Genomic DNA, 13306 nt, shown 5'->3' on the forward strand with positions numbered 1-13306 from the left:
TTCGAGAATGGCTTGCACCAGCATCCTATATGCAGTCTCCTTAACGAGTGAATCAGCCTTTCTTAAAATTCTCCCAATAAATTTAAGTCTGCCATTCACCTTCCTGCACACAATCCTTACGTGCTCATTCCATTTCGTTTCACTCTGCAATATTACGTCCAGAGTTTTGAACGACGTGACTGTGTCGAACAAGACACTACCGATGCTGTATCCAAACATTACGGGTTCGTTTTTTCTACTTGTCCGCAGTAACTTACATTTTTCTACATTTGGAGCTACCTGCTATTCATCACAGCAATTTGAAATTTTGTCTAAGTTATCTCGTACCATCCTGCAGTCACTCAACTTTCACACCTTACCATAGACCACACCATCATCAGCAAACAACCGCAGATTGCTGCCCACCAAATCATTTATGTATACAGAGAACAGCAGCAACGGTATCACACTTCCCTGGGGTACCCTTGACAATACCCTTATCTCGCAGGTGTGTAGGTTAGGATCCCAGTTATCGGACCCTGCCAAGATTCACCCCGGTTGGCATTTGGTCGAGAGTAATCCATGAAAAAAAAAAAAAAAATTTGAATTTTCAATTTTCCCAAAGAGAGTCAAAAACAGTACTTATATATGGATCGTCACGGTAGTGTAATGGTTAAGGTGCATTACCGTTCGCAGAAGTTTGCATGTTCAAATCCCCTACATGCCCTGAAATAAATTTTTTAATCTATATCGAAACGATTTTGAGCATTATTTTTACTCAAATAATTGGTTTACGTGTAAATTTTTTTTTTTTACACTCCCAATCCTTATTCACATCATTTTAATCAGCATTTTAAAGATCTTATTTGCTCTCGTTTTTCCTTCTTTATTTATGTTATTTTAATTATTAAACTCTGATTTAATTTCTTCTGTTTTATCATTTTATATTTTCACCCATTTTATTGCACTCATTATTTCTATTCCTCAATTTGCCTGAACTTCGGTTTACTCCTACTCCCTTCTTTCATGTAAATCTTCATCTGTGTTGTTTTGTCCATAGGGCAATAGCAATTTATATTTTAAATGTTTCTATGACACTTACTATACAAATCATTTTATACCCTCTAACAAAAAATACATTTTTGACACCATCGAACAGTCAATAAAAATTGATTATCTTGCCTTGTTTTTAACTGATAGATCAGATCTTCAAAAATTTAAATATTATATGACAGATAGATAAATAAAAATAATAGAATCCGAACACACATATCTCCCAAATGGAACTAGAATGACAGGAAGAAAGAACGAGAACAAATCGAAAAGTTAAAAAGACGATTAATGTGACAAAGGATTAGAGTTAAAAAAAAAAATCACACAAATCAATAAACTGAATAAAAATTTATGAGAAGTCATTTCTATAAAGGTTTAAAAATAAAACAACGGAAATTCCACGACAGAATGTAACAATATTATGAAAATGATAGTTGCCACTGACAATATAGTGGAGAGGCTGAGCAGCAGACGGGCAAAACAAAAAGACTGTCAGAATGTGAGTTTTTGGTTGACAAGGCCTTCCTCAGAAATAGACTCCCAGAACACACACACACACACACACACACACACACACACACACACACACACACACAAACAGTCTCTGGTCAGGCCTCAGCAGTCAGAGGCTGTGGTCACATGTGGGCGAGTTGCGTTTGCGTCTACACGTGCGTGTGTGTGGTCTATTTCCGACAGTGGCCTTGCTGGCCAAAAGCTGACTTTCCTACAGTCTTCCTGTTGTGCGTGTCTGTGACTCAGCATCTCCACTATATTGTGAGTAGCAACTATCCTTTCCATAGTAATGTTGTTTTAAAAATAAAATATTTCAAGGTACCCGATGAGATTCAAGCCTACAGCCATCTGCACACGAGGGATGTATCTCGACCATTACACAACACCACTAGTCTGAATCGTGTTCCTAACTTTAAAGCTCTAGATGATCAAGCAAAATAACAAATTTTTTTTTCCATCTATGACATGCAAACAAGGGCCCACTGTGGTGAACAGCTGCAGGGCGATAAGTGGGACCCTAACCTAAACCACTGTATAGACGGTTTTGAAAAAACCTTACACCACCTCTCCTCGTGGGTGTGCAAGGCAAACCGTAAACGACAGCTCGAACAGCAGTGCACTAAAGCCACCGTCACACCACGTCTCCATTCTACCCCACATCACCTCATGCTGTTGCCAGTTCTACCTGCAATACTACAGCTCAAATTAAGCTATCATAGAACAGGAGCAGTATTACAAGAAATGGAAAATATCTCTAATAATAATACAGCAAGGTATGAAGGTCATCCACAAAGTAAGTTCCACTGGCTGAAAAAACAATCCACGGCCCAATCGACATCTATCAGTCTTACCTATACCGCTAAAATGTTATCTGGAATGCAATACCAGTTGCAATTGTAGTGGTGACAAAAATTTGATTTTCAATATTTTAAAATTTGGTCATAATGTATTCATTAAGAAGTATAATCTTAAGTTAAAAGTGTAACGCAGCAAGACAAGTACTAAAGAGTGTGTCTCTAGCCAGTATGACTGACTGAGCACAAATGCTCTGACTACTTCATTCGCTCAGCATTTGAGAATTCAAACAAACTTGGTATGAAATGTCAAGCCTTTATGAAACTTTCTCACTTACGTACTTAAAAGCAAAAAATTTACAGATAAACTCACTCGCAAAGTAATCAGATGTTTGAAGCTGTTTTCTACACAGGAGTTTCATTCTTTAAAGAACTGGGTTACTGGTTATCTCCTAATTTGCCATTCATGTTTTTAACTTAACTGTTAATATGTTTGACTTCCAAACGGATTATCAAAATATGAGACCTACTGTAAATTTTAAACGGTGTCTTCACGTTCTACCGTATCTTCCTTCGCCGTCTGCGTTGTCGTGGTTACCGTGAGACACCGTTACACCAAGAGGAAAGGCGCGTCGATCTTAGAGCATGAGATATGATGACCTTAAGCCATGGACAACACACAACGGTCACGGTAGCACCTGATTCCAGAATAGCTGCAGTAGTTAAGATCTACGAACTATCCCCTGTTGACCAGGTCCCCAAAACTTAACTCGTAACGAGATCCCTTCAAAGCAAATTGTCATAACGATCGTCTATAAAGGCTTCGTACAACGATAAGAAATGTTACGGTTTATGGAATAATAACAGATACGACCAAACTGTCTTGTCTCTTCTGCTTTATTTAACATAACTTGTTCACAGTTTCATTTCGCATTCACCACTCATTCACCGAAACCCTTTGATGAACAGTTTTGGTTGCATAACACCAACAGTCAATGATAATGATACAGCTTTTCTCCTTTTTATAAATTGAAGCCCGCTCTCCGTGATATAATAAAAAAAAACGGTCTCAATACCGCGTGCCTCGTGAGACGCGAATAGACTTATCCTGGAATTGACCGCCCTGTAGGTGTACTCAATTTAATGACCACACTTCACTGTCCGCTATTTCGCGTAACTGAATGTCCATTTGTTAGTCTGATTATACACTGCAGCTATTTAAAATTCGCCGCTATATTTTTCACAACGCACAATTGGCACTTCGTTACTGGTTTTCTTTTTTTTTCTTCTAAGAGTAAACGGAAAAAAAAGACGCCGTATCATCGGCTTAGTCGATATAAAGCAAAACACCTTAATATGCCCAATTTTACCTCTTCTTATAGGATCGGCTACCTTAATCATTAATTTATTACATATTATTTCCAATAACGCTAAACAGGTATCGCCGTTATATTTTAATTGTATTCAAAAGCATGTTACTACTATTTTGACCGACCAAATCGTAACAAATCGTGCGGCGTGCGTTTTTAACGATAACTTTACGCTATTCAAGTTCCGTTACAGCTGTCTTGACTCGTAATGTTACAACGTGTTTTTGTGGGAACTCTCAACTAACATTCGTTGTCCAGTATGGCAGGGCAGACCAAGTTATGGTAATTTGAAGGAGCATTTAGCAACCTATAGGCTTTTCTGGAGCCTCCAGGCAGACACATACAAGCTGTACAAGACGGTACTTGCAGAGAAACATCCTGACGGACTACAAGCGCGAGCCGGACTGGGACTCGAACCCGGCACTTTTTTTGCGAATAATGCTCTTACCGACTGAGCTATCTGTGCACGACTTGCTACCACAACCTGTGTAACAGCTTCACTCCTTCCAGTGCCTCTCTCTTACTCTGCAAACTTCACACGAGTTCTCCTGTCTACTTTGCCGAACTGTCACTCCCGGAAGGAAGCATGTTGCGGAAAAATGGCTTAGCCACAATCCAGGGATTGTTTCCGATATATCTTAAAGGCTGGCCTAATTTTCTTCACTGAATGGATGAGTGAAACGCTTTACAGAGTTGCTGACAAATACACAAATTCATTTACATTTCCTTGCATATATATATATATATATATATATATATATATATATATATATATATATATATATAAGAAAAGTGTCCTTTTGTTTGTTCGTAATCCATACAAAAATAAAGTTTTATTCCAGTCTTTATGAAATATTGCACACTTTACCTTCAAGACAAGAGGAAGATCACCGTCTACACAAGATTTCATAATCTGAGGTCTCCTAGTGAACATTTGACTGAACATAAGCGAGTGTGTGTGTGTGTGTGTGTGTGTGTGTGTGTGTGTGTGTGTGTGTGTGTGTGTGTTTGTTTTTGCAATGAAAGCATAATCTGTGATGTAATTGTTATTGCTAAACTTTTGGTTTGAAACAGGTTTATACGAAAGTCAAAACTGGAAGCCTAGAACCTGATTGTTACTAATGCCGCAGGTGAAGACATATTCATTCACTGCATTCTGTTGACATTCAGAAATTAAAATACGCCTGTCGATTTAAACCGATTGCAGTTTCCCACGTGGCTTGCATTCGCAATGAGTATCAACAAGGCACAGGACCAATCACTTTGTGTGGCAGATATAAAACATCCCAGGCATTGCAGCTAGTTACACATAAATGCCAGTAAACCCCTGATATGAACACCCCCCCCCCCCCTTCCACGAAATCCCAAGTATAAAACAGCTTCAAATGTCTGATTACTTTACAAATGAGTTAATGCTCTAAATACTTGACTTTAACCACGTAAGCAAAGGCAAAAAAGGGCACCATTGCCATCATCCAGATGGTGCAAAGTCTGATGGTGGGCTGTAATTAAAGAGGCCGAAACCGCTCAGAAGTTAACATCGGCTGCGATCAAGACCACTTTCAAATAATTTTATCACAATAAGATTGCTGTTACATAAAATTATGAATGACACACACGACCTCAGTGCTCGTTTCGTGATACGTGCCATCTGGAGTCTTCCCCAGACACCAGTTTCTCAGAACTCCACAGGTAGGAACTTGCACTATAACCACGTCCTTAGTTCTCACCACCCACCTGGCCTTAATTTACATTAATTTCTTTGGTCTCAGCATTTCTTCACAGTAACTATTCCTTCCTTTACTTCATTTCAGTTTTGTATATCCAGCATTTTCCGAGCTGACTATTTTTCGACACTCCCCCCCCACCTCTATCACATACAATGCACTTACCTTTCTGCTCTTATTAACTCGTGCAGGATGTTTTGGCAGTAATACCTGCCTTTCGTATTATCTTATCTCCCACATTTAAGCTCTCAGGTTTTCAAATCTTGTCCTGTGCAGTTCCCGACCATCAGTCTTTTCTTCTCATCCCATCTGGTAAGTCTCCCCAAACCTGTGGTTCTGGATGACTTTCCGAACTCTACCCCTTTTCCCAAACTTTACCAGTCCTTTTTCTTCAACCCTCTTCCTTACCCTTCAAACTTCCTGATACAAGGAAAAACCACTGGCTCCGAAAGCTTCCAAATTTTAAAACCTTCGTAAATGTGTTCTCCTGCCCTCGCTTGGTGAACAGGTTTTTTTACCTATCCAATTACATCAAATAATGAAGAACATCGTATTCAATTGCTACTCTGACAGAAAGCGAATGGCACAACAGAGCATGTCAGGTTGGATCATGTCAAATCAATTGGAACAATGATTTTGAGTGAGGGTTACGAAAATTAAGTTACGCCACAAAATACTACATACTACCAAAATTAACCCCACCCCAAGAACACTTGCCTGGCTTACCACTAAAGGCGGAAACGAGCTAGCCACTCTGAGAACAACTAAAGGTTGATTAACATACAAGCTTTTCTGTTTCACACACAGTTGTTAAAAGTTCTTAAAAAACTAGTCTACACATTCCTGCCTAACTACTGCACTCTTGCTGTCTGTGGAAACGACTAGAATTTACTTTCTGGATGACCGCACTACACCGTTCCTTTAAATGTCAGAGTAAATGCAAAGTAGTGTTAAAAAAGCAATAATGCAATTAATTGTTACACATGCATAAAACTAGGAGAAGCACAGAACAAATTATGTTAATTTCTCAGTGTGCCAGATGAAGTATCTGTCCAGAGGTAACTCACTTTTTGTTCATGGTGTACCGGCTCTGTTCTGGCACAGGAGAGAGAAGATAAATTCACATGCCGCACCCTCGAATGTGCGGCACCTGAAAAATACACACACCGTACTGGTTAGCAACATATTCCACAAAACTTATTGTAAACAAATTTGCAAATATATGTTCCCAAAACTCGTTATTTTTTTGCTGGAAACCGAAGTAGATGAGTCAAGCCTAAGGGGGAAACTGCAGCATTTGACAATGTAAAGAAATGTAACAAATACTCTAAATTGTTTAAGTACTCTAAATTCTTAGATTTTAATACTGATAAGAACAGTCAATGGAACTGACACATTACACGTCATCTTAAACATCTAAGTTCTGCAATTTCTGCATTACACGTAAGATTAGATCTTGGAGATCAAACGTCAAAAAGTTTGCTTACTTTTACCATTTGCATTCACTAATGTATTATGCAGTACATTCTGTGGGAACTGATCACTGAGAAGAAAGTGTTTCCTGTGCAAAGTATGTAGTATAGATCATTAGAGACATGCCTTAGCTTCTGTGAAGATACCAAGATAACACCATTTTTTTCCCTTTCTCCTTAGGATGGGTTTACAATAGCATTAGTTTTGTAATTTTGTTCCTATATTCATTCTGTAGCTGCTATTTCCGTAATTGTTACTTTATCTGATGATGTGTAGTTATTCATTTATAATCACGTGTTATAAAAACTTTTCTACGAATATAATACCATAAAATAGTAATTACACTTAAAGAGTGTGAACACAGTACTCTGTGTACAACCCGAATTGTTTCAACGCATATCGTGGACAGCAAATTTAAAATAGAAATTTATTATAGTACTATCACATCATGGACTGTGACCTCACAAAGTGAACTTGAAAAGTACACCATGTGGACAGTCCAGTAAGCTGTGTGCCAAGCAGATGTTTCTTTTGCTGAAGTTATTGGACAGTGAACTTATTGAACACACAGATTAGGCTGCCTCCTTCACAAATTATTGTGACAAACTGTGAGGTGACAGTCACCCATCAGGGACAGTGAAGACATAATCATACTGAGTTGAATGCTTTCTACTGGGCTGGTACGCCACAACAGTCTGCCAATACTATGGTAATTTCTCAATCCCAGGACTGTAGAAGTCAAGTGGTTGAGGCGAAGAACACATAGAGGCACGTTCAGAGCGCTTTTTCATACCGAAAGGAAGCTCTTTGAAAGTTATAGAACAGGAAGTGGAAAAAATGAAAATCTGAGGGTGAAAGATCAGGTGAATAAAGTGGGTGCAGAATGATTTCCCAACCCAACCCCAGTATATTTTTTGTCAGTCTAGCAGAATGCGGGTGGGAGTAGCAATACTTCACGCAGTCTTCCTAGTCATTGTTCTTGGAATGCATCTGCCAAGACATCTCAGTTGTTGACTATAAATGTCAGCAGTGACACTTACACCTCGGGGAAGCATTTCTTACTACAGTACACCATCGCTGTTCCACCAGACGCATAACAATATCTTTTGTGCATGCGTACAGGTCTCTGTACACGGAGTTGCTGCTTTGTTTGGGCTCGACCATTACTTTCCTTTCCTTATATTAGCAAAAAGGCACCACTTCTCATCACCAGAAATGATAAACAATAGGAATGGTCAGAGTTGTTCATGAGCCAATTGGTGACAAGCAAACAGAGTTGCACATATGGCTACCCACCCACTAATCTTTACGGTTTAGGCTTAGAGCATGTGGTATCCACACATCCAATTTTTGAACCCCTCCTACTGCACGCAAATGTCGCGTGACGGTGGAATGACACAGTTCGTCAGGTACACCCAAGTCGATTATTGTGGACTGAGGTGTTTAAACAATGTTCATGAAACACTGAAGGTCTTCCTGAATGCTGAGTGAGTCACTAATGCCAAAACAAATCTCCTCAAGGGGAGCCGGGGGTGCCTATGCTGCCCATGTTAAAATCACTAAGTTTGAGGAACATTTATGAATAAACTACTAAATAGAAAAATTTGAATTTTTTTTTACATATAGAGTGGTTTAGTATTGCAGTTATGACAGAGGGATTTTGGAGTATCTTTTCTAGTTTCCTTCCAATTATTTTTTTTATTAATGACCCAATTTTTTTTACAAACAATTGCTTTATAATTAAACTGAAATGAAACTACTGAACATATTGCCAAATGGCTGTGTTACAATGTAAGTTTAACCACTAGGAGTGTTGTATAAAAATTTCATCTCTCTAGCTCGAGTGCGTTTTGAGAAAATGTTCCCTATATTCGAAAAATTCTAATTTACGGGAAATGGCTATCGAAGTTTCTCAATACATTCCTGCACTATAGGATGGATTATCAGGGTCTCCTTCTTCACCCTCCAAAAGCTTCATCTTCTGTCTTCTTTTCTGGCCTGTTGTTCCATCATACTTCATATGCCTTTCTCTCCTTTCTGCTCCTCTTATCCTTTCCCTGTCAATATTTCTTAGTGCTCGTACAGTGTTCACCCCAGCTGCCTTCAGAACTTCACACTTCACACTGTTCCCTCGGTTGTAGGTTGCTATTGCATCGTAAATGCCAAAGTGCAGTGTTCTTATGCTTACAAACACCCTTTTACGAATCACTTTCCAAATCAAATTGTTTATGCTCTCATTAGGATTCTATGTCTTTCCGTGTAGACATTTGTGTAACAATTCTGGCTGTGCTAAGTCGTGAAAAATTGGTTTTATTGCATTTATCACAGCTGCTGGCAAACCATGTTTGTGATCATCTTTTTTGCATAATATTTGCACCAGGAATCTTTTGGGCACAGGCTGTGTTGAGGGTATTCATTGGAAGAGGCAGTATGAAGGAACAATGCCCACACTGCTTTTCGCATGTCACTAACATTACTAGTATTTTGCCTTATAGCATACCCATAGTATCTCTGTAGACATTCAATCACCTCATCAGTAAGCCTGCCTCTCCCTCCATCACGGATCTTACTTGAATCCAAAGTTTGTTTGAGCCTTCGAAGCAGTGCACCCGTACGCTTTTGCACATGCCCAATACATTCCAACTTTTCAATTACAAATTCATTTCCATATGGTTTCAGTTCCTCTATAGTCTTGAAACCTTTGGAGTCACCATCCCCAAGGTAGTATTTGCTAGAAGATGTCACAGGGCTATGGCCGGCCATGTGTTGCTTAGCAGAAGAATGCACTGTTTCACTAACTGTAGTATCGCAACTTGGTATTAGTGTTAATTTTCTTTTCCCTACGTTCTTCCTCTTCCTATATACACGGTTACTAAAACGTGGCATCGTAACCAGAACAACGCTTTACACAAGAAGTATAACACTACCAACAACAGGCGCAACACTGAACTAATTCGGAACGGTAAACAGCAAAGAGACGATGTTCCGCACTCTTAGCGCTTCATTTGTCACAGAAAACAATGTAGCCAACTCTTGCACACTCGCTGTATGCGTAACATAAGGCACTGTATGCGTAACAGGCCGAGAAAATCCCAAGTAGTTCGCCAGGAAGTCACGAGAGGGTGTTAGATGCATTCAGCGGCCTCCCGTTTCCTCTGCAGGCGTGGGGGAAAATGGTAATAACTCCACTTCTAGGGCGAGTAGAACAATAATTCAAAGTTTACATTGAAGAGGAATGTTCCAATCAATTTTCGGTAGCAAAAAAAAAAAAATCGTAATTTTTTGGATTTGACCACCTCCGGCTCCCCTTAAAACAGGAAAACCATTTTCTTGTTGGGCTGTGTCCAACGGCATTGCCCTACACATGGTGCAAACATTTAGGGCTGCTTCCACTGCACTCAAACAGAAGTGTACATCAGAAATGCCCAGATTTCTCCACTTGTCACTCACTTTTCTAGTGTTCAAAGCTCCACTCACTACCTCTACAATGATGTACAGTTTGCGGGGCACTGAAATGCACAGTCAACAGCTCCTGCACGAAGTCCCAGTTTTTACACACTCCAATTTTATACAATCCACTGTAGCCACTGTCACGAATAATGATGATGATGATGGTGATGATGAAAAGATGAGGACAACACAAACACCCAGTCCCCGGGCAGAGAAAATCTCCAACCTGGCCAGGAATTGAAACTGGGACCCAATGATCCAGAGGCAGGAACGCTAGCCATCAGACCAAGAGCTGCAGACAATATCTCCAAACTGACAATATGTAAACTCAAATAGCAACAGTGAACTACTAATAAAAAAATGACAATCGGTAAATAAACCCAAAGCAACAGGAATACCAAAATGCATCAACCTGCTATTAAGGAGTTTACCCTACTCATTTATGGGCTGCCACTGTGGTCAACAGACTGGTTACAGCAGCTAGGTGATTATTCAGCAAACTATATATATGTGTTGGGAAGTTCTTATCTCGCAACTAATGTCAGAAATGTTGTTTTAATAATTTTATCATTTGTGCTATAATTAACTCTTGCTACTTCTCCCTGTTGTATCTTTACGACATAAATCAAAGCCCACTCATATTAAATAATCCTTTCAGTAATCTCAAAATCTAAAACCAAAATTAATTTGTTTCAATAAATGACTTTACAAAGAAAATGAACTGTACTTATGTGAATGCTCTATCTTTTCCTCTACCTTCATTCCTGTACCATTTATGTGTACCAGAGCTATTTGCAGTGACACACAGTTCTTTTAGTTCGTTTTCTTCATCTTTTGATACATATAAATGTACACTCATGCTCATAAATTACGGATAATTGCAGAATGTGGTGCCACACAACGTGGCACTACACAAAACTGGCGCTAATAGCATAGGCACATAGGGAACACACGAGAGACAGATCTGTAAGCCCACAGTATCGGTGAGAAGTTGAAAAAACCATCCCGAAACACATGTGCTACAAAACACCACTGTTTCCTGCTCATCCATCCCGACATCAGTATGGGATATGATCACCATGTACACGTACACAGGCCGCACAATGGGTTGTCATACTCTGGATGAGGTGGTCGAGCAGCTGCTGGGGTATAGCCTCCCATTCTTGCACCAGCGGCTGTCGGAGCTCCTGAAGTGTTGTAGAGGTTTGAAGACGTGCAGAGATACATCGACCGAGAGCATCCCAAATGTGCTTGATGGGGTTTAGGGGTGGAGAACAGGCAGGCCACTCCATTAGCCTGATACCTTCTGTTTCAAGGTACTCCTCCACGATGGCAGCTGGTGGGCCCTTGCGTTATAATCCATCAGGAGGAAGGTGGGGCCCACTGCACCCATGAAAAGGCGGACATACTGGTGCAAAATGAGGTCCCGATACACCTGACCTGTTACAGTTCCTCCGTCGAAGACAGGCAGGGGTGTAGGTGCACCAATCATAATCTCACCCACACCATCAAACCATGAACTCCATACAGGTCACTTTCAAGGACATTAAAAAGGTTGCTATCTGGTTCCTGGTTCACTCCAGATGAAAACCCGGCGAGAATCACTGTTCAGGCTATACCTGGACTCGTCCGGGACCACTGGTCCAATGACCATGTCCTGTGTTCTTGACACCAGGCTTTACGGGCTCTCCTGTGACCAGGGGTCAGTGGAATGCACCTGGCAGGTCTCCGGGCGAATAAATCTTGTCTGTTCTGTCGTCTGTAGACTGTGTGTCTGGAGACAACAGTTCCAGTGGCTGCGGTAAGGTCCCGAGCGAGGCTACCTGCAGTACTCCGTGGCCGTCTGCGGGCACTGACGGTGAGATATCGGTCTCCTTGTGATGTTGTACACTGCGGACGTCCCGTACTGTAGCGCCTGGACACGTTTCCTGTCCGCTGGAATCATTGCCATAATCTTGAGATCACGCTTTGTGACACACGGAGGGCCCATGCTGTGTTTGACCAGCCTTCAGGTGCCCTAGTATTCTACCCCTCTGTGTGTTCTTCGAGCCATTTTCAACACACAGTCACCATTAGCACGTCTGTAAACGTCTGCACACTTACTCGCTGCACCGTACTCTGACATGCACCGACACACCTTTGCGTATGTGGACTGCTGCCAGCACAACCGTGCCACGACCGCAGGTCAAATGCACCGCACGGTCATACCCAGAGGTGATTTAAACCCGCAAACCGCCCACCGGAGCGTTGTTTCACCATGTATCAAAATCATCCTTAATTTATGAGCACGAGTATATATGCCATGTTAGTGTCACTCCTGCATTCTGCAAGTTCATTCAATTTCTATATCAAAATTTGTCCTGTTTATTGGAATGTCCTAGTAAAATATGCACCCTGTATAGTGTCTGCCAGTAAGTCGGAAAGCTGCAATCAACAAAAAGTGTGTAGATGGGTTTTAACTTGTGAAGTATTTAGACCGTACAAAAACAGTGACTCTGACATATAGATGTTGCACGGTTTTTTATTTACACTTCAATATTTGCCATACTATGGTATTCCAAGGCCTCTGTGTGGCCTTGTTTACTGCTTTCCTGATGTCAGTAATTTGTTCAATCTGAGTGAGAGTAATATTTAACTCTGGACAGTTAAATTTTCATGGTTTTAGGTACTCCAAAATTTATGTCCATAAAGTATTATCTACATTTAATTAGAAATGTATCAGATTACCTCCACTTTTGTAACATGACCACAGTCACTTCTGGCAAGATTAATATCGGGGAGGCATTGCACTCGCACTTGCACTGGTAGCACAACGTAAGTGTGCGATTACACTCGTAGCTTTCAGCAATGATGTCATACAGCAGGCAGTTGCGACTTAAGCGTACTTCTGTGTGACATCAACATTGTAGTGTCAACAGCTGGCTGACACAAATACATGCTTTGTCAC

At 40.5% G+C, this 13306-nt stretch overlaps 1 protein-coding gene across 1 annotated transcript in view; it reads right to left on the reverse strand.

Moving 5' to 3' along the window:
* Positions 1-13306, reverse strand: part of LOC124720190 (zinc finger MYND domain-containing protein 11-like) — a 221012-nt gene that overhangs the window by 153283 nt on the left and 54423 nt on the right. Inside the window, exon 2 of the mRNA XM_047245513.1 lies at positions 6504-6586. Coding sequence (XP_047101469.1) covers positions 6504-6514 — 11 coding nt within the window. The 5' untranslated portion in view covers positions 6515-6586. The remainder of the gene's footprint in view (positions 1-6503; positions 6587-13306) is intronic.

This window comes from Schistocerca piceifrons, chromosome 11 (genome assembly GCF_021461385.2).
Source record: "Schistocerca piceifrons isolate TAMUIC-IGC-003096 chromosome 11, iqSchPice1.1, whole genome shotgun sequence".
Classification (NCBI taxonomy): domain Eukaryota; kingdom Metazoa; phylum Arthropoda; class Insecta; order Orthoptera; family Acrididae; genus Schistocerca; species Schistocerca piceifrons.